General features: G+C 43.2%; 1 protein-coding gene across 7 annotated transcripts in view; it reads left to right on the top strand.

The window, feature by feature from the left end:
- LOC126355153 (cuticle protein 16.5-like) overlaps positions 1-27,084 on the top strand; it is a 170,560-nt gene that overhangs the window by 108,597 nt on the left and 34,879 nt on the right. Inside the window, exons 1-2 of one of the 7 annotated variants that reach the window (XM_050005347.1) lie at positions 2,785-2,816; positions 7,103-7,443. The exons of 2 other annotated variants lie outside the window; for them this stretch is intronic. In XM_050005347.1, coding sequence (XP_049861304.1) covers positions 2,808-2,816; positions 7,103-7,378 — 285 coding nt within the window. In that variant the 5' untranslated portion in view covers positions 2,785-2,807 and the 3' untranslated portion in view covers positions 7,379-7,443. Of the gene's footprint in view, positions 1-2,784; positions 2,817-7,102; positions 7,444-23,285; positions 23,318-26,618; positions 26,959-27,084 lie in introns of those variants that run through there. 4 more of the 7 variants (XM_050005349.1, XM_050005348.1, XM_050005353.1 and 1 more) reach the window with 4 other exon arrangements.

Here is a 27,084-nt window from a genome sequence, read left to right as displayed (position 1 = left end):
GAGATCTTGCTGGCCAGGGTAGTTGACTTACACCTTCTAGAGCACGTTGGGTGGCACGGGATACATGCGGACGTGCATTGTCCTGTTGGAACAGCAAGTTCCCTTGCCGGTCTAGGAATGGTAGAACGATGGGTTCGATGACGGTTTGGATGTACCGTGCACTATTCAGTGTCCCCTCGACGATCACCAGAGATGTACGGCCAGTGTAGGAGATCGCTCCCCACACCATGATGCCGGGTGTTGGCCCTGTGTGCCTCGGTCGCATGCAGTCCTGATTGTGGCGCTCACCTGCACGGCGCCAAACACGCATACGACCATCATTGGCACCAAGGCAGAAGCGACTGTCATCGCTGAAGACGACACATCTCCATTCGTCCCTCCATTCACGCCTGTCGCGACACCACTGGAGGCGGGCTGCACGATGTTGGCGCGTGAGCGGAAGACGGCCTAACGGTGTGCGGGACCGTAGCCCAGCTTCACGGAGACGGTTGCGAATGGTCCTCGCCGATACCCCAGGAGCAACAGTGTACCTAATTTGCTGGGAAGTGGCGGTGCGGTCCCCTACGGCACTGCGTAGGATCCTACGGTCTTGGCGTGCATCCGTGCGTCGCTGCGGTCCAGCCCCAGGTCGACGGGCACGTGCACCTTCCGCCGACCACTGGCGACAACATCGATGTACTGTGGAGACCTCACGCCCCACGTGTTGAGCAATTCGGCGGTACGTCCACCCGGCCTCCCGCATGCCCACTATATGCCCTCGCTCAAAGTCTGTTAGCTGCACATACGGTTCACGTCCACGCTGTCGCGGCATGCTACCAATGTTAAAGACTGCGATGGAGCTCCGTATGCCACGGCAAACTGGCTGACACTGACGGCGGCGGTGCACAAATGCTGCGCTGCTAGCGCCATTCGACGGCCAACACCGCGGTTCCTGGTGTGTCCGCTGTGCCGTGCGTGTGATCATTGCTTGTACAGCCCTCTCGCAGTGTCCGGAGCAAGTATGGTGGGTCTGACACACCGGTGTCAATGTGTTCTTTTTTCCATATCCAGGAGTGTAACTTAAACTATCTTACGCTAAGGACAACACACAAACCCACGCTCGAAGGAGGATGCGAACCTCCGTCGGGGGAAGCCGCTCGGGCTGTGACAAGACGCCTCAGACCGCGTGGCTACATCACGCGGCTTAAGTTTTTGTATTGGTACAGCATATTCCATGATGGAAGTTTGCTCTGGATTCCACACAATGGTGAATGAAATTGCTGCCGTATCATACATCGCTAAGCTTTGGCAGTGAAACTATTTCCACCTAATTTCTTGAACATACTCACTCAGGTATTGAAGACAGTAAACCACATCCGATAAAATGGAACAAACACAAGAGCTCTCGAAGAGTTGTGTAAAGAGGCTATAGCCAAATTCGGAGCTGTCTTGTTCCATACACTAATACGGCGGCTCTAGTCTGAAGGTGTTTCATAGAGCGATCAGTCTTCGACAACAAATTTCATCTTTCCTGGAAATGGTGGGGATAGAAAAAGGGAAAGCCCTAACGTGTCAGAATAACACATAATATATTTATTTCCATAGTGGTACATCTTGGAGATTCTTTTGTAGAAACAAGTATGCTTAAGCTCTATTTGTCAGGAAATGTGATGAATACTTTGGCAGCACAAGATAAAACTACTAATGTTCCTCGCAGGTTGTAGTTTTACCCATGCAAGGCTGAAGTACAATACATTTTGAGATTCCGAGAAATGATGGTGATGGTAGACGCATACAAGGTACGGTTGGGACCACTAGCGAAAGGGAAGAAAGAACAGCAGGAGAGCAAAAACGGGGGCAGCAGCAGCAGTATTTGGAATGCTAATACAATACAAAATTCATAGACAGAACCAAAACGTCGACGCACAAAAATCATCCTTGGTATCAGATGACATAAATTCTGAAGTGAGTCTCTAGATAGGGGAAGAAATCATGGATGGTGAGAGGCGTCTTCATCGTGTTCATTTTTATCTGGTACAAACTGTCGGTATATGGACGGACGCAGACAATTTCACAGAGTTTCGCAATTTCCACGTAATCGTAACATATCTATTTTTATACTGGAAAAAAAGCTCTTTCACAGAAACTTGTCTATCGGTGACGAGCATCCATTTTATCAGAAAAAGTCTTGAAATAGAGATTCTTTTCGGCACAACGTATAGGCAGAGTTACAACTATAGTGTCAATGCTAACAAAAGCAAGGAACCGAGTGAGCTTCGAACATCATTTACGACGTACCTTTGACACGACCAAACCGAATACAAAAAAAATTTCAGAAGTAAGCAGTACCAACCAAATGGCATTCATTATTTATTGATTTAATGTAACATACACAAAAACAAATAAATTTTGTTTGTTGAACTTTAAAGAATTTTTTTATTATTTTCATCTAATTTAAGTTAAACTTCAGTCACGTGCTAAACTCTGTTGCTGGTGTTGGCTCTACATGATCTCGTTCAGGCATGATGGTTTCAGAAAGGTTTGGAAAGACTGTCCCACTAAGAGAAGCTTGAACTGACATATTCTTCAGGATAGAGAGAATGTTTATTGTAAGATGGATCAAACTTTGGACTTGTCATATCTGGACAGAGGACAGTGAGACACCCTAGAGCACAAGCTCCTGGCTCGGCGGTTAGGTATTGCAGCGCTCCACCTGTTGCGTGGCCATCGTCTGTCGCAAGGCCGCGTGGCTGGCCGCCTCCCAGCGCCTATATAAACGGCGGCTCGGTGCAGGAGCTGGTGTGTCTCCGTGCGACTCATCCAACAACATGATCAAGGTGAGAGCCGTCGTAGAGTTACCCGAGATGTGGCCACTGTATGACGATTTTCAAGTATATCGGATCTCGGATTTACCATCTACAATAGCGACGCCACTGCAGTAGTGTTACTGATAGCAACAACGCCAGAAGTGAAATCATGCTTTTCTAGTCGTGTGCGTAGAACGATATTTGGGTGTCTACATTTTCTCGTTAGGTGTTTTCACTTTGGCTCGTTATTGAGAAATCTGTGACGTAATGGAGGCATCTGCAGGGATATCCAGTGAAACGTCTGGTAGTGACGGAACCGGATTAGCAGAAAATGTAAAATAAGTGAGGCTATCAACTTGCAATCACCGCTAGGAATCAGTGATAGTGGATAACTCTGAAGGTAATTCCACTTGCTACTAAACGGTATTCTCGAGCTTTGCTTTGGGGATTCTTTGAGATTATATTCTGAAGCAGAGGTTCGGAAATGAGTCGACACAGTCTCGCGCTATCGTGTGAGAACTAATCTGAGCAATTAAACAGGGAAGTTAACATTCAAGCCACCAGTGATGCGTCAGATCGAAAGCTCACATTTTGCTGAGAACTGCATCACATTTAGTCTGCTGTAGATGCGAGAAAGGTGATTCGTGTTTATGATGATAATGTGCGGTTCCAGAAAAAACCGGAGATGAAACAAAAAGAAAATACTTCTGTTTCCCAGGTTTGATGTAGAAGCGCTTTCCCAGTACTACAGTGAATTGCTGTAGTAAAATAACTAATTTCTTACTATTCGTAAGCCCTTGTTTTGACGTCCTATAAAGACATTCACAGACTTTAGTCCAACTGACAGACAAGTAAAACCGATAGTATATAGCATTTATTTCAAAGAGCGTAACGCAGTGATTTTAATTATAGTTCAGCTGTGACAAAACATGTACCACAAATGTTTATGTCCAGTCCGTATCGAAGACAATGACCAAATTGATATCTGTATTCCGATACGCACAGTCACAGTGTTACGTTTTATATCGTCAGGCAACAACAAAGTCGTTATCTCTGCGTTGCGGTCATCTTCCCATTCAGTCCCTAACCACGTCGGGCCTGGAGTCTAGAGGGAAATCGCGCTCGTGCAATCGAAATGTCGCTGCATCGAATTCTGAGCGGTCCACTGGTTTCTCAGTTTGCCTCTTACACTAGCATTCACCTCTCAGGGATGTGGAGATTTGTCTGAAATGACACGTGGTTTGCCGGCTGGAGTGGCCGTGCGGTTCTAGGCGCTACAGTCTGGAGCCGAGGGACCGCTCCGATCACAGGTTCGAATCCTGCCTCGGGCATGCATGGATGTGTGTCATGTCCTTAGGTTAGTTTGGTTTAAGTAGTTCTAAGTTCTAGGCGACTGATGACCTCAGAAGTTAAGTCGCATTGTGCTCAGAGCCATTTGAACCATTTTTCGACACCTGGTTTGGATTCAACATTGAAGTGTACGCGCCCATTCCCTCGTTGAATAAATAAGTAGATTAGGGACACGCTAGTCACCGAAGTTCTATCCCATTGCAAGACTTGCACCAGGTCATGAAGCAACACGAATTTATTGTTATTATCTTAATCACAAGGGTCAGCTAATTGAAAACCAGCCCAACAACTAAGACTAAAAAGTTACCATTCATTTCAAATAGCATATGTACACAAATTTAACACAGATTTGTGCAAACCCAGCCGCATTGTGACTATCAGGTACAGTAAACCAACGATGATACGAGATGATCTCTCAGCAGTTAATTATTATAGTAGATGAAAAATTGCTATACAGTGCTGAGCAGTATCATATTTCTCGTTCATTTCCTTCTGTCATAAATTGGCACAATTGAAGCATACATTATCGGTGCTAACAATGTGAACAAATCCGTCGAAACTTACTACATATCTGAGCCGCAGAAAAGTCCACAGATACTGATGTGTAAGAGATTTTATTTTGTTCCGACATTTCCATTCTCAAACGACATATTCATTTCAGTTTAGAATGTGCTTAAGAAGTAAGTCTCTTTGTACGTTAAAAAGATGAGTGTTGTTTGTCACAATACTGGCCATTCATACAATTCAGCGGTACTTTAACTCAATAAGTCATTGTGCAATACTGCATATTTGTTTATTTATTTATTTATATCTTTATTTCACCTGATAAGTTTAGGGCTCTCAATCTATGCTTATATCTAACCAGACTTTATTGAATTAACATTACAGTTTGTATAGTATACATATTAAAAAAAGTTTTGCATCACCCCGGTTCCCAGAACTACTGAAGACAGACGTTGACTGTGGATATTGTATCACAGTGCCTTTGACTGTTCAGAAATGTCACTAAACCCGCCCAAAGATGTAAACAACCATGCATGAGAAGGCCTATTAGACGGAGGGGGTCCGACAGCCGTTCACTTCCAGTATTTCCACCGGTTCGATCACGTCCGCATTGTTACTTTGTGCCAGGAATGGCTCTCAACAAGGGAAGTGACCAGGCATCTCGGAGTGAACCAAGACGATGTTGTTCGGACATAGAGGAGATACAGAGAGACAGGAACTGTTGAGGACATGCGTCGCTCAGTCCACCCAAGCGCTACTAGTGCAGTGGATGACCACTACCTATTGATTATGGCTTGGAGGAACCCTGACACCAACGCCACCATGTTTTCGTTCAGTCACAGTACGACTCTAATCGTGCGCTATACGCTGCATGATGGCAACTTCACTCCCGACGTTCCTGGCGTGGTCCACGACACCATGCGGCGCGGTGCAGATGGGCCCAACAACTTGACAAATGGACCGCTCAGGATTGGCATCAAGTTCTCTTCACCGATGAGTGTCGCATATGCCTTCAACCAGACAATCGTCGTGTTTGGAGGCAACCCGGTCAGGCTGAACGTCTTAGACGCACTGTCCAGCGAGTGCAGCAAGGTGGAGGTTGCCTGCTGATTAGGTAGCATTATGTGGGGCCGACGTACGCCGCTGGTGGTCATGGAAGGCGCCTTAACGGCTGTACGATACATGAATGCCATCCTCCGACCTATAATCCAGCCATATCAGTAGCATATTCGCGAGGCATTCGTCTTCATGGACGACAGTAACGCGCCCCCAATCGTCCACATCTTGTGAATGACTTCCTTCAGAATAACGACATCGCTCGACTAGAGTGGCCAGCATGTTCTCCAGACATGAACTCTATCAAACACGCCTGAGATTGCAAGGGCTGTTTATGGACGAGGTGACCCACCAACCACTGTGAGGGATCTACGCCGAATCGCCATTGAGGAGTGGGGCAATCTGGATCAACTTGTGGATAATATGCCACGACGAATACAGGCATGCATCAATGCAAGAGGATGTGGTACTGGGTATTAGAGGTACTAGTGTGTACAGCAATCTGGACCATCACCTCTGAAGGTCGCGCTGCATGGTGGTACAACATGCAATGTGTGGTTTTCATGTGCAATACGAAGGGCGGAAATGCTGTTTACGTTGATCTCTATTCCAGTTTTCTGTACAGGTTCAGGTACTCTCAGAACCGAGGGGATGCAAAACTCTTTTGATGTATGCATATGAGAAGTATATGATGATGATAATAACAATGATAACTATTAAACCTAAAATTATAGTAATGAGTTGTGAAATGTAAGAAATGTTAGTCTTATTAGCATTAAGTAAATTCCATATTATATTCGTGTCGAATGTGAGTGGTAATATCTAACAAAGACGTTTGACAATGGCAGAGAAATAATCAATGTGTAGAAGAAGTTGGCTGGTCGGAGGAAGAGCAAGAAATAAAAGGGTAAGATTACCAGAAGAGACTGAAGGGAGGAAGCAGAAATACAAAGGAGCAGATGAAGATGATGATCATTGTAAGTCGGTAAAATCTTTGTGTCAAAAGATTATCCCCCCCCCCTCCCTTTACAAGCAGTTTAGATCGATATGAGTGTTTTTGTGATAAAAGATTGTTTTAAAGTCTACAAATTTTCAACAGTGGATCGCAGTGTAGTCAACTGTCATGTCACATTTCATCAGTCTGTAGAGAGTTCTGGTATTGACATGTACAAAACGTTTCCACTGCACCAAAAACTAAAGAAAGGAGCCTATCTTGCCATATAGTTGTACTCTCTGGAAAATGATTACTCACAATGTCATTATAACTAATTCAATAGTACCTGTCATTTAACAGCCACATAGATGGTATACATCAGTTGGAAAACAGCGGCAGAATCAGCAGTTGTTAACATCTCCATGGTAACACGTTTACATCGCTGCTCACATAGACTATGCTCTCCCTACAGATCGTCCTGGTCCTGGCCGCAGCCGCCTGCTGCGTGAGCGCCGCCCCCAAAGCCGGCCTCGCCCCCCTGGCCTACTCCGCCCCCCTGGTGGCCGCCGCCCCCGCGGCCTACGCCGCCCCCGCACCGGCCGTCGTGACGGCGCACAGCTCGCAGTACATCGCGCAGAACTTCAACGGACTCGCCGTGGCCCCCGCCGCCCCTGTCGTCGCCGCCGCCTACCACGCAGCCCCCGTCGTTGCTGCTGCATACCACGCTGCTCCGGCGATACTCGGTTGATGAAATACAGCCAAATAATTGTGTTAAAATGTAAATAACAAAAAAATAAATGACTTCACCTTACATTTACCTGTTTCTAAGCTTAAAAAACAATCTTTTGTTTATCTTTCTTGTTTGACGCTTTTCAGAACGAACCTAAGTACACGTTTGGATAAGAGGTTGTTGTGCCCAAAAACGATCACGAAATGAGAAATCTACAATATTATAAAAATTCTCTGCCAGAAACTGCCTTAAAATATCTGAGCTGAAACAACTTTTCTACAGATAAATTGACTAAAAAATTTGTGTTGAGATTGATGGACAAAATAAGAGTGCAAGCGTGTCCTTCTCGCTATGTAAAGTGATACCAATCCCTTAAAGGCGAAAGTGCATGGTTACTAGTGACACCAGAATTGCAATATTTGTTGATGAATGTCCTTATCAAAGATATGTATTGTGGAACACATTTTTCCGCACTAGCAGGGTAAGATGCGTGTTTGGTACGGCTCCATAAGGGTGGAAGTCCAAGACGAAGTGTTCATATTAAAAAGGGTGCAAGACAGGGATGTAGTCTTTCGCTCCTACTGTTCAGTCTGCACATCAAAGAAGCAATGATGGAAATAAAAGAAAGTTTCGGCAGTGGAATTAAAATTCAAGGTGAAAGGATATCAATGATATGATTCGCTGATGACATCGCTATCATCAGCGAAAGCGAAGAAGAATTACATTATTCACTAATGCATTGAACAGTCTAAAGAGTACAGGATATGGACGAAGACAATGAGAAGAGGCAGAAATAAGAACAACGAGAAACTTAGCATCAGGACTAATGGTCACAAAGTAGAAGACTTTAAGCAGTTCTACTACCTAGGCAGCAAACATAACACATGACGGACGGAGCAACGAGGACATAAAAAGCAGACTATCACTGGCGGAAAGGGCATTCCCGGTCAAGAGAAGTCTACTAGTATCAAACACAGACCTTAATTTGAGGTATCAATTTCTGAGAATGCGTGTTTAGATCACAGCATTATATGGCTGTGAAGGAAGGATGTGGAAAGGTAAGGAATGAGGAGGTTATGCGGAGAATCGGAGAGGAAAGGACTGTGTGGAAAACACCGATAAAGTGAAGAGACATTAAAGATAGGATATCGGTTAGGACATATCAGGGAATGATTTCTATGGTGCTGGAGGGAGCTGTAGAGTGTAGAAACTGTAGAGGAAGACAGACTGGAATATATCTAGCAAATAAGTGAGGACATAAGTTGCTTGTGCTACTCTGATATGAAAAGGTTGGTACAGGACAGGAATTCGTGGGGGGCCGCATCAACCCATTCGGAAGACAGATAACTCAACAAAAAAAGCCGTTAATTAGCGCACAGCTTTTCTTCAACGATCGCTAAAGGTGCCTGCCTGCGGATGTAAATAAGTTAGCTGGGCTGCATATTGTTTATAGGTAACACACATTTTATTTAATTAAGTAATCATTCTAACAGTGTTTTTGACATTTTTAGCAATAATAAGTCACTGTCTGCCTGAGAAATATACCAGTCCAGCGAGAACTACGTGTATCAATCCTCTTAGTGAGAAGGGTTATCACTTATGATAAGGAAATACCTTTGTCTCATTTATATCATTTATATTACCCGTAACAAGAGCATCCTTGGACTTTACTTTTAGTATCGACTTTTCCATATCTGTTTCATTCAGCAACTGTTGGTTCCATTACTGAAAAGCTGTTTCAGCTACTAATAGGAACTTCATTAACATCACTATCGGGTTCCGCATTCAATTAGGCCATTTCCAGATCCACTACAGACCATTAGAACATTTTCAGATCCATTGCAGACCTCTGCAGTGTCGAGGCGACGCTACAGAAGACATCGAGCGTTCTTCCTTGTTCACAGGAGTCTGATGCCATTTGCAACAAATGTAGCTGGTTCTACCAATAAAAAGCAGATTATGGGAAGACCTAATGTATTTAAGAGTATGTCAACTTGATTTTTCTGTTCTTGTAAGTTTTGCTTTTGGATGTAGTAACTGGATGACTGCAGCTACAGTTACAGATATTCATGCATATTTTGGTGGCTTTGAAGGAGTTGCTAACAGAGATAATACTTCATGGGAAACCTTTGAGATATCAGCCACAAAGACGTTATTGCAGAAGAATCGGTATGCATAGTCGAAGGACACAAACCACTAACCATTTGTACGAGAAGAAAGGTAGAGATAAATGGTGATGGGTCTATTTTTAATTAGTGTAAAGTTGGTAATGATAATCGTAAAGTTTATTAAGTCTATAATCGGTTTCGGTCTTTAATTAGCGCCCTATTCCGAAACAATGAAACCGACCTAATGTAAATGCTGTATGTGGTCATGGACTTAATAAAGGCCTTATTAGCATCTGGAGCCACTATTTGTGAATTTATTTTTAGTTTTTCAGTGGGTGTAATCGGAACATTAACATTGTAGTAAAATGCTTTAGGGAAAATAATGGGTGGTAGTAATAAGCAGGGCCGGGCGCGGCGTGCCGAACTTCACCCGTGTAGCGTGTGCGAGCCCAGACCCGGCCTGTCAGTGGTTTTTTTCGGTCCTTCTTGGAAGGACACTCATTTAGTACTGCGGTGCGGCATTTTCCGGCCGACGCAACTCCCTGAGTTCGGCAGAATCGTGAGGTCAGCGTTGTTTGTTCGTGATGTGAAGGACGTTCACGGGTTCAGTGGCTGTTTGCACAAAAAGAGGCAGTCTAGCGATCATCGTCACAATCCTTTAACATGAATGAGAATGACAGAAGAGAGGGATGAGAATATTCTCAGTTAGCATAACCAATGGGCACTACCTATTTGCTACGAAACGACGTTATAGTTCATGCAGAGAGACTCTAAAGTTTTAGATGACAATAAAAGAGCAAAAAATTACAACGGTCGACAGATGGGATTCATTGCTCTGTACATCAAGAAGCACTTTATGCTAAACTTGGAGGTATGGAGCACTTAAAGAAATTGATGGTACGAATAGTAGAATTTCTGAAGTCGCACCTGTCACTCAGCTTTCATTTGCAACAGTTTTCAATGAAAATGAACGAAGAGTATGGTGAGTTCGTTTCCGGGTAGGAAGGCGTGCCGGTCCCGGGCACGAACCCGCCCGGCGGATTAGTGTGGAGGTCCGATGTGGATGGTTTTTAAGGCGGTTTTCCATCTGCCTCGGCGAAGGCGGGCTGGTTTCCCCTCAGTTACGCTATGTCGGCAGTTGCTGCGCAAACACTTTCTCCACGTACGCATACAGCGTAATTACTCTACCACGCAAACACTGGAGTTACACATGTCTGGTGTGAGACGTTCCCGGGGCGGTCCACTGCGGTCCGAACCACACAATAACTCTGGGTTCAGTGTGGGGCGGCTGTGGGGTGAGTGGACTGCTGCAGCCTGTTGTGGGCTGTACACAACTGCGGGCTACGGCGGGGACGAAGCCTCTCCGTCGTTTCTAGCTGCCCAGTTCCATACAATACAATACAATGATGATTTCAAACATTACTACAAAGTACTTTGGTTAAGGCAAAAGGCATGCTTGGAAGTCTTTTTCGATTTGATTCACGTTAATCTTTAGTTTATTAAGGAAAAGTCAGTGCACGAACGAAAGTTATAACATCCAGAATGGATTGCAGACTCCGCATTTTGAGTGGACTGCCTAGGCCACTCACTGCCCACAGTAAGACATTCCAAGGTAACTTCCTCCTGATTTTATGGAGATGCAATTAATAAGAAAGTCTGACAAACACAATCCAGTTCTCTAAGCTCACTAGCGTTAAAGAAAGAGCGAAGTTTGAAGAATTCATTATGGCCTAGCATGAACTGCAACGTCACTGTGAATCTAACATCTCTTTCCGAGCGTTTCTGAGACCGTTTTACGTTTCAGTTGAAAGTGCTCCTGTGCATGTGCAGATGTAACTGAGCGAGCAACAAGGTAATTCCAGTTATAGTTACAAATAATTTTACACTGAAACTGTCCAGGTCGTCTATATTGCTTTTCGCGGGTATATTTCCCAAGTCTGCATAATGAGGTTGCAAAAGTGCTATAATGTACCGATCGACATATTTTGTGAAAGAACCTGTTTTCGGTTATAAAACTAAATAAGTCACGATTACATGGAAATTCATTGCGAAACTCTGAAATTGTTTGCGTCTCTCCATATACCGACAATTTGTAACAAATAAAAATTATATTATGTCTTCAGCGACCCAAAATTAATTAATTAATACCACAGAAACTTATTTCTTCGTGATCTGTGTTGTTGATAAATGTGAAATGTAAAACCAAGTTGTATGCAGCACTACTACACCGCCATTTAAGTGCGGTGCAAGAAAACTTTAAGTATCTTGTCGGCTGAAGGCCCATACAATTACTCAAGAAAAATCAAAGCCCACCTTAAGACAAACATTTACAGAACACGGCTGAAGGCCGTTTCAAGAATTCAAGATAATTTAAGTGAAACCTTACAGACAAGGATTTACATATTAAAGCCACAGATTCTGAAACAAACACGGCGCAAAGCCTAAATACAGAGAAACAAGAATTTAAAAAAAAAAACACGGCTGATGGCCTAATCTTAAAACAGTTGTCATAAACTCGGCTGAAGGCCATAAACTAAACATAAAACAGACAATATTAATACACGGCTGAGAGCCTGGCACAGTACGTGCGACCAAATAAAATGACAATCACAAACAACAAACAGTGGTGCTCAGAAGTGCTCCAAGGGTCGGCCTGGGGAGGAAACTCTATCCATAGTTTAGGTGAGCCAGGCAGCCAAGCGTAACACTAAACAATCGGGTGGCAACACGGGTTAGGGACGGCTGAAGAACCAACCAACAGCCTAATCAACTCCCTTCCACCCCACACACTCGCTGCTCTGTTTTAACCGACTGACTGACTACTCCAGCACGCAGATAGCGTTCATCTACTCACTGGAAATCACAGAAGCTACACACAGTTCCACGTAAACGCACCTGCACAAGAACTCGAACAGTCGTGAAAACAATCACTGTGGAACAACAAAGACGAATCAATTCGACACACAGTGAGTTTCCACAAGCTGTCGGTTACCAAATACACGTCGTCCGATGAGACGACCCGCTTAACCACAACCAACGGTCGTCCCGCTCCAATGTCCTTCCGTCGGACAGCTCATGTGTGTCGCCAGCGGTGGCTGAGCACTGGCTGTAGGCACCTCACTGGCGCTCCGTCCCAGACTTCACTGCGGTTCCGTCCCCCGACTGACAGGACTGCTGGTCCGTCCGCAACTCAGTTCCCCACACACGACCACCCGGAAATACTATCGGTTGTTCCAGAGATGGTACGACAGTGCACTGATCGATAAGCGCTGCTGCTGCCACTCACGGACAGTTAAGGTAGGAAGTCAGTGACGCCAGTAGATGGAATAAGAAAACGAGGCAGCAGTACCGTAAGAGAAGATGACAAACAATAAACGGCATGAACACGAGCCGCGCACGCCTCAATAGATACAGAACTTTTTTACTATTATAATGCAAATATCTTCAAGACGGAATGAATTGTAGTAAACATTGAAGTAAACTGTTAAATGTGGCGACTAATTTCCTGCATTTTACTTTACCAACAGTGTTCGGAAAACATTTCTAGGCTGAAAAACGATATCAACACTTATTACCCGTAAAAGTTTGTTTTACTGACCGCCGTAGCCACACGCTTCAATTAACTGAAATGTAAAAGATTAATATTTGGTAAATAATAAAGGAAGTTATGTTCAGATCTACCTGCGCTAAACTAATACATTTTCCTTGCAATTACGAATGTGGGAATTATAATACGAACACAGAGCTCAATTGTTGAACAGTGAGACACACAGTTCATTACACTTCAGTTAGTCTGGCGCACTTTGCGGCTCAAGCAGTGGTTTACAACTCAGGGGTGCACATCCGCTGTTGGTTAGGAGACGTATCGTGGGACATCTATTCGAAGATCACCAACTCTGTACCTCATTCTGCACCACAACTATCTTCTATTTTCTGAAAGCTTCTTTGTATGTGAGAGAAACGTCTGATAGATCAGATTATTCAGAGTATGGGACAAGTGTGCGTTTGCAAATAAATTCATTCTTCGACAGAAATTTGACGATATTTTGCACTTCCATTCGTGTGATGGCATTTTCAGGTTATTATCCTGCGTGACAGGTTCTAACTGTTTAGGGTCACAATGCAAGGATTGAAACGTAGCTCCGAGATCCCATCAAATTGAAAGCGAACTATTTACGTCTAATGACGTGGGTAATACGTCGAGCTGAATAGACGCTATGCATGCTGTGCAGACGCAACAGCTGCCTGAAGCTGGAGTCTGCAAAAACATGAGAAGTTGGGAACTTCTAACTAAGTGAGGCCTTTGCCATTCATCCAGCCCGTATTGCACGTCACAACAGGCGTCACACTGCTCTTGAACCCAAGCACATAGCGTCACACAGGAATGAAACTAGCCGTTTACAGATGTAAGGGATCTTTTCAAGGCAGAGATGACCAGTGGACACGTGCACAGGGCAAGGAACGTCAACGATTATTGAAAGACATTAAACTTGCGAAGCCAGAGAATACTTCTAGGAACAACATTCTTGTCAGCTGTGTGTGTGGTCTTGCCGTTGTGATAATTTTGGGCGCTACAATTAAGGAAGAGCTTCCGAAATAATTTAAACATGATCCGAACAATATATTAGGGAGAGATCTCTGCAAAACGCCAGCAGAGGGGTGGTCCTAGTGCAATGACTTCACTTGCATACTGCAAAGTAGTCATTTCCTGGTGAGATTTCATACGAGAGATTTCGATAAATTCTGAACTCACCTTGTTTCCGGAGAGAAGGCTACTTCTGTCCCTGTATACGAGGGTAAGTAAATTATTATCCGCAATTTAGTTATATTTTTGTTTGTTTTTCTAGTACCGTCGTTTTAGGTTGATGACGCATGCATTGCTTAATTTTTGTTATATCTTTGCAATTTTCAAGCTGCTAGGTTAGTTTCGTTATCGCTGCCGTGCTGTTAATCACGGCTGCTCCGCAGTCTATTTGCACCAGAGAAGAGCAACATTTAGTGATCCGTTTCTTGTGGTCGGAAGGGGTATCAGGGGTCGAAATTCATCTAAGGCTTTCGGTACAGTACGGGAACCGTGTTTTGTTACAACTGAGTGTCTACGAATGGATTGAAAAATTCCGAAATGGTCACACAACTGTTACGCACGAGAAAGGAACCGGACGAACCCCACAATTGAAGAAACCATTGAGAGTTCATGTGAAATGATTCTCTTAGACAGACGATTAACTATTGAAGAAGTTTTACTCGTCAGAAATTTATTGACGGTTCTGCCTATGAAATCATCAACAGACAAGGGTTTCATAAAGTTTGTGAAAGATGGGTCCCAAAACAACTCACACAGTTGTATGAACAAACGCGCTTTGACATCTGCAAAAAACATTTGTATCGCTATGGTAAGGAAAGGAAAAACGTCTTAGACAGGATCATTACTGGTGACGAAACATGGATCAATCATTACGAGCTGGAGAGTAAACAGCAGAGTATGGAATGGAAACGTCCAAATTCGCTGAGCAAGAAAAAGTTCAAGACCCAACCGTCCACAGGAAAACTGATACTTACGGTTTTTTGGGAGGCACAAGGTCCAGTACTGGAACATTATGGGAAAAAGGGGCACAACAATAAACAGTGTACGTTACAGGGAGATGCTTACTGCCAGACTAAAGCCTGCGATTCGAAGGAAACGCCGAGAATTGCTGTCAAAAGGCTTTGTGTTGTTGCACGACAATGCCCGTCCACATACTGCTGCCCACACTGCTGAAACGCTCGAGAAACTCAAATTTGAAGTACTGGATCATCCTGCGTATAATCCCGATCTTGCCCTTTATATCACTTGTTTGGTCCACTCAAACAGGCATTAAGTGGCCGTCGATTTGCCTCGGACGAATCAGTGAAAGGAGCGGTGCATTCTGGAGTGTTATTATGCAGTGTGGAGTCTGCATCACATAGTATTCACAGAGGACCAACAAACACTTATATGTTGATAGTATTTGTCAACCCAGAAAATTTTCTTAAATATTTATTCCATTGTCAAACATAACATCAGAAAGGCGCTTCTAGTGCGTTCACCTCTCCCGGTGCTAAACTGATCGTCTTCTAATAGATCTTCAGTTTTCTTTTCCATTCTTCTCTATATTATTCTTGTCAACAGCTTAGATGCATGATCTGTTAAGCAGACTGTGAGATAGTTCTCGCAGTCATCTGTCATTTCTGTGTACGCGATCTTATGTATGACGTTTATCCGAAAGTCTGGTGATGTATATCCAATCCACTACATACCAGGTAGTCATCTGGTTGCTAGTTACCCCAATGATTTTAGAAATCAACCTCTTCTGCCTGATTTCATCGCTAGTCTTCCAAAGCTCTGTCTTTAACAGTGGATACCCAAGGTTTTCACATCGACTCCCATTGCTTCCAACACTCCATCAGACAAAGCCATTTTCTCGTACAGCCCCCCAATGAACTTTATCCACGTAAGTGCTCTCTCCTCTGCGTTTAACACTGTTACCTTGGAAGCCAAATAACACGTGACTGTTGTATCAAGTAGAACACAAAAAGCAGATCAACACCGACCATGAGCGCATTCACGCCCAAGAGACGTCTACTGGTATCAAACAGGCCTTTCGTTCGTCCAATGTACGTTTGAAGCACGGAATTATATGGTAGCGAATGAAGAAGTGTTGGGAACTGGGAAATGAAGAGAATCGAAGCATCTGCCATATGGTGTTGTATAAGGATGTTGAAAATTAGGTGAACTGACAAAATAAGAAATGAGGATTTTCTCTACGGAAATGGCGAGAAGGGCATGTGGAAAACATTGACAAAAACATCACGAAATAACTTCCACGGTACCAGAGGGAGCTTTAGTGTTCGAAATCGGTAGGAGAAGGCAGAGATTGGATTACATCCAACAAATGAATGAGGGAACTGGATGAAAGTGCAACTCTGAGATGTAGGGGTCGGCACCAGGACGAAATTCGTGGTGAGAAGCACCTCACCAGGCTGATCACTGACCTCTTGGAAAAATAATGCATCTACACCTTTGGTACCTCGTCACCGAACAAAAACGTTTTTTATCAGCAACTTTATTACATGCGCAGATAGGCTGAAATCGGAGTTGATCAAATCTACGCTTTTGGTGAATTCTCCAACAAATGGTACTTCTACGAGTGCTATGTCAGTTTTCCCATTCTCAAGGCACTTCGTAAGTAGATGCATTGGCGTGATGAAAGATGATTTATTTATTTTTCAAATTAGCTTTGATTCATTGTTTCAGGAACATGGCAAACTATTATCCAGCTTTTATTTAATATGACGAAGAAACCACTTTTGCATCCGAGACAACGTATGCCACAGACTTTCCTGCAAATATTATGGACTTTATATTCTTCGCATTATGCGCTGCTATGACTGCTGTTTTCTGTCATAAGGTGGTGGCCTCACGTATCGTTCTGAGTTCAAAAGATGTACACGAAATAAAGTTTAAACCGGTTGTTTTCGCATTTGTGTTTCGTCAGTATGCTTAAAATTGTGGAGTTATTTTGTTCAAAACAATAATATAGTTAATTATTAATCTTACATCCTAACTGTTTTGAATGTAGTAACTGATCTCTATTATTAATTCAATCCATAGCAGAAAAATCTTTCTTAAAGGTGATTGATTACATGTTTGATACTTAAACACTTGTTTGACAGGGCGCCCCTATAACAGAAATTTAGTAACAACGAGAAATAACAAATAATATTTGCTATAACTGCGTCACAAAATTATACTTAACTGTGATACTGTTTGATGAGTGGACTTGATGTCCTAAGACTAATACAAAGAAATGTTCCTAACTTTGATGCCTCTTAGAGTTTTATGCTATTGTCGTATAAGTGACACTAATTACGCACACATTCAGTTACTGGTTCTCGGCAAATAGCGACTGCTAAATTGGGAGGTAGTCTTCGAAGAAGTGTACTGAGCGGGTTGCAGTTCCTGATCTGAGCAGTCTGCAGTAACTGCTGCTTCGTAACTGCCTGGGTGTCTGCACCACATCATGTTTGGTGCCTGAGGATTTCTGTGTCTCCCGGTGCACTGTCGTCCATAGTTAGCAACACTCGATACAGCTCTCGGTGGACGTATACGACGCACAGAAGGAAGTAGTAGGGAAGTAGGAAGAGGTCCAAGTTTGTGAGCATCACGCTGCACGGGTGTGAGAGGCAGCTGGCGATTGGCTGAGCGTGTTTTATGGCTGCCTCTCGTGTTATTTGTTGTGTACCTCTCGTCCTGTGCTACTTTGTGGACTTTTATCGATTTTATAATCAACTTTGGGATGTCCTTCACACAGAAGACCTTCAAGAGAAATAGAGATACGTTTTAATTAAGAGGATCACTAACTCTTAGCCGGCTGGAATGGCCGAGTGGTTCTAAGCGCTTCAGTCTGGAACCGCGTGACCGCTACGGTCGCAGATTCGAACCCTGCATCGGGCATGGATGTGTGTGATGTCCTTAGGTTAGTTAGGTTTAAGTAGTTCTAAGTTCTTGGGGACTGATGACCTCAGATGTAAAGTCCCTTAGTGCTCAGAGCCATTTGAACTAACTCTTACAGTCGAAAATTCAAATTTGTTAAACGTTAACTGAATATTGCGCAGATACTTGATGGAACGCAGTAAAAATAATGAAAATGAAACACGTACAAATATCGTTTCTCCTCTCTCCATTCCAACCCTTAAATTCTGGATACCCTTACCAACCCATAGAATATTTCACTATCTTCCCCTCCCAAACCATGAACTCTGCCCTGACATTTGCCCTTCCTACTAACTCTAAGTCTAATCCACCCATGCTGCATCATGAGGGCTTCCTCTCCCTCCCCTCCCCACTTATTCTTACCCCTATTTTTCCCCAACTGCCTTTCCACCCCCACCCCCCCCCCTTTTCCCCACCAAATATCAGCATCACCAATGGCTCCCCTCTACTCCATCCTCTCTTCTGTCCGAACAGTCACTCCTGCCCCAACACATCTGTGCACCAGTCTTCCATCCTGATACCGCCACGTTCTTATCTTCCTCGCCAGCCAACCTTTCCCCCTTCAACAGCAGACTGCCTACCCGAGGGCAGGTCATTGTGGTTAGTGACAGAAATGAATTTTTTTTAAATATCAGCGTATCACGTTTTTAAATGTGTGGTTTGGTTTTAACTTTTCGTATTACTGTTTTTCAAGTAAAATCTCTCATATATCTAAAAGCTTCTATTATATTTTTGACCCCTTAAAGGTTTTAAATTCAATATAAAGATCTTCCCTACGTGTTTCGTGTTCCTTTTTTGTTTCATCTCATTTATTTTATGCTGTGAGGTAGCTGAAGAGCGGGTTGACTGTACCTCTGGCAGCGCCCCCAGCACATCCCCAGCCACCCGTATGGGGCGCAGAGGATGAAATAACAATAAAGAAAGTAAATACCACACCCGAGCAAATGTGCTTTGTGGATAATAGCATGTACACTTTCACACACGTTCCATTCAGAATTATTGAGCTCACGTCGTTGTGTGAGATGAAACAACTTTGTAAACACTTTGTATCTCATGCACCTTCTGTATCTCTGTCACTGCGTCTGTGGCTGCTACATTCACTAGCTGATGATGGCGTAAGAATCGAAAACCCTTGGGGATAAAATTAATAATGTTAAGCAGAACATTTAACTACCATACTTTTTTCAAACTGTGTATAAATTCCTGCTAGCCACTGAATCCAGTGTAAGGAAACGCTTCGTTAAAAAATCTAAAAGACTAATCGCCTTATCAAACCGCCATTTGACAAACACGTACAGATGAATATACGATATTCTTAAGAAGAACGGTCATTTTCCTTGTAACATGCATAGATGTCCACAGAAACATAGCATCGTTATTTTTAAAGATACAGAAACTGCAGTATCGTACTTATCCCCCTAAACCAGGCAGCGGCTTTGAATTAAACTTCTGCCCCTGTACGGGAATCACATGTGGTTTGTACGAGAACAGTTTGTGACGCAGGAACGACGACATATGCCAATTTAGATCTGGCCTTGACTCACATACGGATAACCAAAACGGTTAAGGCGACTACTCGCGTAAAGCGGCAAATCCTGGTTCGAGTCTCTGTCTGGCACAAATTTTCATTGTCATCACTCTCTCATACAGCTGATGGTTGTTTGTGTTCACAACTGCGAATACATTTCATGGATGGATTTTGTTCACCAACTCCTCACCCTGGTACATTGGTTCCCAGCTTGGAGTAGTTGCTCTTTTAGGAGTTAAATGGAATTTTCTTGGGGGTGTAGAAACTGTAGGGGTCGATTACGGTTCAATCACGAAGCTAAACAGTTTTAAAAATCATTATTTCTACCTTTGCAGACTAATAAATTTAGGTACTCAACTAATTACAAAACTTTCAAGTATGTTCACTATCGCATGACAGACGCGGTGGAGGTTACAGCGAATGCATTAACGGCATTATTTGAAATTTGCTCGTTCTAAGCGATGATAACCAGCCGCAGCCGGCCATTTGCGTTGTGCGGCTAATTCATTATTTGCTCCACCAAGATACGGTATCGCACATTGTTCTCCTTTCTTTAGTCAGTCGTTCGCTCTCATCCAGTTCGACGGACACGTGAAATGAATGTCATAAGGATGCCTTCAATTTTACGTATTTCGGATTGTTAGATGAGCAACAGAAGAAGGTGAGCGAAAATTTTCCTGTTCTGATGACAACCACTGAGTAACGAAGTTTCTAATTTCAACAGTATCTTTCGTTTTCTATTGTACAGCACCACTAGAGCTGATGAAATTCAAGTAGGTGTGTCAGATTGTTCCGTATTTACAGTTGGGGAACCACTGAGCAACATTTGAGCCACGTTCATGGCCTATACAGTTACAGTCCAAAAGTTACTGTGCAGTAAGGATAGAAATGAATTCCTCATGTGCTTGAAGCCGGGCCTTTCACTGCAGAATAAAAGCCACCCACACATTTAAAACTTGATCATTTGTCACTGAGACACTTCCGCGCTAGCAACGTTACAGGATGTTGTGTCTGATTCTGAGAAACACATTTCCAGTAGCATTCACAATGTCTTCGAAATACTGTCCCGGAAACACAGTATTCAACATGCAACGTCACAGACTCAAGTCAGAGTGTCGCAGACTGACCTGAGTTGCTGTCCGCACGCGCTCTGCAACAGCAAATCGCAGCTTTGCATGCCAGTGTATCCCAGCTTACGGCTACGTAGCATAAGCTTTTATTGTCTCCGCCTCTCTCTTTCTCAGTCGTACACACATTTCTGTTATCCTGACAAGGTCTACCTTTTTCTTCTTCACGTAATACATAACACAATTTTGACATCCCTGTTGAACTTAGGATAATCGAAGTATAGCAATACTATACTGAGAATTTCGTCATGTAGTTCATACGCACATAAATGGCATGAGAAGCACGTAGATATGTATACCCTTTACGCTACGGAAAATGCTTCACAATGAATTGAGGTGAAACGCGTACGGTACGACATAATTTGCGTTAACTTAGTTGCAAATAGACGCAACTCCAAACTCATTAATATAGTAAACATCAGTTGCATTATACTCTTTACTAATAATGTTACATTTTAGCGTGTCGCTTCCTTTTCAAAAATGCATTGTGCTTTGCATCTTGCTCTTAAGTACTTGTAATTTAGACATTTTCAAAAACGACGTCTTAACAATAGGATTTTTACGATGACATTCGATAAAGCTAATGAATTGCCTCCAGGTGTTCTGTGCATTAACAGCAGAGAATAAAAAACCCAGAAAGTTAAAAAACCAGTTTTAAAGAAATCATGCAGAGTTCACTGGCAAATACGTTAATTTCTTTCAGATACGAAGAAATTACTCTGGGAAGTTCAGTTATGGATTAATCAGGCTTCTTTTTTCTAGTCACCAGAAGTTGGTCTTGAACTTTCATACGGACTCGCTCTTCGAATAGCTAAAACCTAGAAGCTTCATACAATAGAACAGGAACTCATCAAGTCTTTCTTACGAGATACGGCAAAGCTAGTTTCACATGAGCAACATGTGGGAAAGATGAACAAGATATTTCTATTAATAAAATCAGGAGTCCTATCGAAGATCAGAGCTGGAATGTTTTGGGCACGTTACTCAACGAAATGAGTTCAAGTCATTCCTTTCCACTCCAGTTAGAGGTATCGACCGACGTTGTATCACGTTCCCAGCTGCTTGTCTGCGTGAGATAGATAATAAATGGCTTTCTGCAAGAAGAATACTTGTTCCCTGCGTTACTAGATACTACCACATCGGGCAAAAATGTTTGTTGATCAGTGGACACTTTTGCTGACGGAAATGAGATGCAGCAATGTAGGTTGGTAAGTGTATCTAATGACGCAGCGTCTTGTACGTTGGATGTATTATCCGGAATCCACGCAATGGCGAAAGAAATTTGTACTGCATCATACACCGTTTTACATTTGCAGTGAAACTACTTTCACCTACTCTGTTGAATGTACTCACTCAGGTAGTGAAGATAGTAACAAACACAAGAATTCTCAAAAAGTTGTGAAAAGAGGCTGGAGCAAATTCGTAGTTCTCTTGTTCCACATACGATTCTGGCGCGTCTCACCTGTAGGTTTTGCATAGGACGATCGAACTTTCACAAAAAACTGCTACGTTTGGAAAGGACTTGCATGGAAAAGAAGAAAGGAGTAATATTTATTTCCAAAGTAGCATATCTTGGAGGTTTTCTTTATGTAACTAATTACGCTTAAGCCCGTTTTGCCAGAATATGTGATGAATATTTTGACAGCACGAGATAAAGTTGCCAGTGTTCCTCGCAGGCTGGAGCTTTGCCAACGTAAGGCTCAAGTTCAATGTATTTTGGTATTCCCAGAACTGACAGCTACGCTGCACGCCAGCAGTGAAAAATGCTCGTTCGCACACATAATCAGGAATGAATTTAGCCTGTATTTTCTTGAATTGGAGAAACGACAGGCAAATGCTTATGTTTCAAGTCCATTTCTTTGAGTGGGAGAAGCAGAAATATTTGCAGTATTCTTGATCTACAAACTGAACATAGATTCCTCTAAAACAAAACAAGCAACATTATGGAGAAAGATTTGTGACGAATATGCATTATTATCAGAAAAGAGGCTTAGTATCTTGATTCCGTTCCTGACAACGTTTAGGTGTGAAAGCATATTTAGGACTATGGTGGCAATGGAAACAAAAGCAAAGAATCAACTGAACTTGGGACAATATTTATGATGTGAATTGGCCACGGTCAAACCGAATATAAGAAAGAGTGTTAGAAAGGAGCAGTACGAACAATCTTATTGACATTCGTTGTTTCCTGGTTTAATGTAACACCCACGAAACATATAAATTTCATTTGTTGAACTTTAGATAATCTTTTCTGTTTTACTGTAGTTTCAAAATTGAGGATGTCCAGACAAGTTTTTTCCAACCTAACCCTCAAGTAGACACTAAGCTCTGTTGGAGATATTGGACTCTGTATCATCTCAGTCAGGGGCAATGCTATCAGAAAAGTTGGGAACCACTGTCCCACTAAGAGAAGCTTCAGAGGACACATCCTTCACGATGGATAGAATGTTTATTGTAACATGGATCAAACTTTGGACTTGCCATATCTGGACAGAGGACAGTGAGACACCCTAGTGCAGAAGCTCCTGGCTCGGCAGTTAGGTATTGCAGCGTTCCACCTGTTGCGTGGCCATCGTCTGTCGCAAGGCCGCGTGGCTGGCCGCCTCCCAGCGCCTATATAAACGGCGGCTCGGTGCAGGAGCTGGTGTGTCTCCGTGCAACTGATCCAACAACATGATCAAGGTGAGCGCCGTCGTAGAATTACCCGAGATGAGGGCACTGTATGACGCTTTTCTAATGTATCGGATCTCGGATTAACCTTCTAGCAAAGCTTCCACAATCCGGAGGTCGGTGTAGTAGCACTACAAATCGTAATTGCACCAGAAGTGAAATTATGCACGTCTAATCATTTGACGCGAAGGATATTTGGGTGTCCACAGTTTATCGTTATAGGAAAATTCACGAACCAAGGAGGTCTCCCAGGGCATATTCAGTGCAACGTCTGCTAGTGACGGAACCAGACTAGAAGATAATGTACGCCGACAGTAGTTTACCACCTTACGTAGTTGCGCTTGTTGCTCACGCGATGGTTCCGAGCTCCTTTGTGAGGATTGTTTCAGGTCGTTTTCGGATGGGGATGTCTGAAATAGGGTTGAACTCAGTCTTGTGCATCATTTAGGAATTAGGCTGAGTTATTAAATAGAAAAAGTAACATTTAAGCCACCACAGTAGCGTTAAATCGAAAGTTTCCACTATGCTGACAACTGCTTGGCTGCAAAGCAGATGATTAATGTTTACGAAGATAATGTGCAGTTCCAAATAAAGCAGGAGACGAAATGAAGGAAAGGCTGAGTTATTAAATAGAAAAAGTAACATTTAAGCCACCACAGTAGCGTTAAATCGAAAGTTTCCACTATGCTGACAACTGCTTGGCTGCAAAGCAGATGATTAATGTTTACGAAGATAATGTGCAGTTCCAAATAAAGCAGGAGACGAAATGAAGGAAAGGACCTTTGCTTTCCAGGACTGGATGTGGAAGAGCTGTCACAATACCATAGTGAATCGCTTCTGTAAAATAACTATTTTCTCAATGTTCATGAGACTGTGTTTTTCCTTTCGGTAAAGACATACACAGACTGTAGTCCGAATTCCGCCCGAACAGGCGTCGGAAGGCCCAACGGTGCCGAGTGACTGCCTCTTCATCCTCAGGCCGTTGGCGCCATTGGACGCGGATGTGGAGGATCATGCTGGTCAGCACATTGCTCTCCCGGCCGTTGTCAGTTTTGGTGACCGGAGCCTCTACTACTCAACCAAGTAGTTCCTCAGTTGGCCTCACAATAGCTGAGTGCTTACCAGTTGCCAAGATCACTCGGTAGACAAGAACGGTTATCCATACAAGAACTCGCCAAGCCCGAAAGCGCTTAACTTCCGTGATCTGATGGAAAGACTGACAAATACGTAAAACTAATACTGTAATGCGTGAATGTCAGTATTCCGATAAATACAGTTACATTATTACGCTTAATATCATCAGAGAGCAGCAGAGTTGTTATTTTCCATTGTGGTCACTTTCCTTTCTAATCCCTAAATATGTTGGGCCCAGCAGTGTAGCGGTAAAAACGCGCGCCTGGAACCGAAAGGTTGCAGCATCAGATTCCGATTGGAGCACGGGTTTTTCAGTTTGGCTTTTACACTAGCATACATCTCTCAATGATGTGGAGATTTCTCAGAAATGAGACGCGGTTTCGATTCTACATTAAACCGCAAGTCTCTTTCCCTGGTTGCTTACCTCAGTAGATTAGGAACACGCTGGTTGCTGAAGTGGCGTTCAAGTAAAAGACTTTCACCAGGCCATTAAGTCAGAAGAAAGTATTCTTATTGTCCTAATCACATCGATCAGGTAAAAGGAAGACAGTTAGAAGTGCAAAGCATTAAAACAAGGTTTTCACTAATTTCACAAATCATGCATATACAAATTTAACAGAGACTTACGCAAAATCAGAGACATAGGAATCTATCAGGCAGAGTAAATCTGGGGTCATACGGGCTAATATGTCAGCAATTAGTTGGCTAATTTCATTGAAATTTCAAGCCCTCTATGCTGAGACGAATTTCTTCATGATACTTTGTTCTTTTGTTGTAGAAACTCCTGTGGTGAATTATTCTGAATTATACATATAGAATGTGCATATTTAACTCCAGAGGAGCAATTTCACTGCTGCGCTCTTGATGATGTGCACTAGGTGTTTTTGTTTCTGTTGTCAGTGTACAGGATACATTTGCGACATTTGCTATTTGGACCATATCAGTCTGGCGTACAAACAATTACCTACCTGCCAATAAGGGTAGAGACTATCATACCCTAGACTTGCTTCATCGTCTTCTCAATCACTGCATCCCACTTATTTATCGTCAAGTTTTACATTACTATCTGAACAGCATAGCAAAAACACACGCTCTTAACACAGCAAAATTCTCTCTGTACCAGCACGTAACACTGCCGTATTCTCTAAATCATTCTCTGTGTCAGGGATGTGACTCTGAAACCATCTTCCGCAAAATATCAGAGATACGAAATTCCTTCCACGCTTCAAAAGACAGCTAATGGCCCACCATCTATCACAATAGCCATCTACCCCACACTCAGATCCGCAGCTTAGTCTCCAGATTCCCTCTAGCCCCCGTAACACCCCCCCCCCCCCCCCCCTCGGCACTCGTCACGGTCCAAGCTGCACCCGCTGTCGGAGGTTCGAGTCCACGGTCGGGCATGGGTGTGTGTGTGTGTCTTCCTTAGTGTAAGTTATTTTATGTTACATTAAGTAGTGTGTAGGCTTAGGGACCGAGGAACTGAGCAGTTTGGTCGCTTAAGACCTTACCACAAATTTCCAAATTTCTTATAACTCCCCCTGCCCCACTTGTCAACAGAGTTCTATATTTGTATTTTATTGTTTCCTGTCTTCTACTGTCACTGCAGTTTCAATCTTCTCCTACATCTATATTCCTTTGACTCCTGATAACACTAATCTCTGACTCAAATGTACTAAAACAATTAATATAATTCCTTATACCATTCACTACTATCATTATTATTATTAGTTTCAACGATTACCATTATTACATTTATCACTGCTAATGTTATTATGGCTATTATTACTGTGAAGTTCTATGTGAAATCTTTGTTATGAGTTCTTTCTGGTCGGATGTAAACGAGGGCCTTAAGGGCCTAATCTGATCAGGCTAAATGAGCAATAAGACTGTTCTATGTTCTACATATTTAGAACACTACATTTCATTGTACTTCTCTGTCATTACGTCACATTTCATTAGTCAAGAGAGAATTTTCGTACTAACATGTACAAAAGGTTTAGACCACACGAACACTGGAGGAATCTGTCTTTATATATAATGGGACTCTCTGGACACTGTTCAGTCGTACCTGTCAGATAATTGGCACAGAGAAGGTATATTTGAATTACAGCACTGCAACAGAATCATGTTAAATGTTTAGATGGCTCCTCACACTGATTGTGTGCTCTTCCGACAGCTCCTACTGGTCCTGGCCGCCTCCGCCTGCTGCGTGAGCGCCGCCCCCAAGGCTGGCCTCGCCCCCCTGGCCTACTTCGCCCCCCTGGTGGCCGCCGCCCCCGCGGCCTACGCCGCCCCCGCGCCGGCCGTCGTGACGGCGCACAGCTCGCAGTACATCGCGCAGAACTTCAACGGACTCGCCGTGGCCCCCGCCGCCCCTGTCGTCGCCGCCGCCTACCACGCAGCTCCCGTCGTTGCTGCTGCATACCACGCTGCTCCGGCGATACTCGGCTGATGAAATACAGCCAAATAACTGTGCTAAAATGTAAATAACAAAAAAATAAATGACTGCATCTTAATATTATCTGTTCCTAAATTGAAAGATCACATTTCTTTCCTTTCTTGATCATCGCATATCGGAATGAATCCAATAACACGTAAGGTAAGATGATGATGTGGGCACAGGTGATCGCCAACTGAGATGA

This window comes from Schistocerca gregaria, chromosome 3, assembly GCF_023897955.1.
Source record: "Schistocerca gregaria isolate iqSchGreg1 chromosome 3, iqSchGreg1.2, whole genome shotgun sequence".
In the NCBI taxonomy this organism is placed as follows: domain Eukaryota; kingdom Metazoa; phylum Arthropoda; class Insecta; order Orthoptera; family Acrididae; genus Schistocerca; species Schistocerca gregaria.
This window is presented reverse-complemented; position numbering and strand designations above follow the sequence as displayed.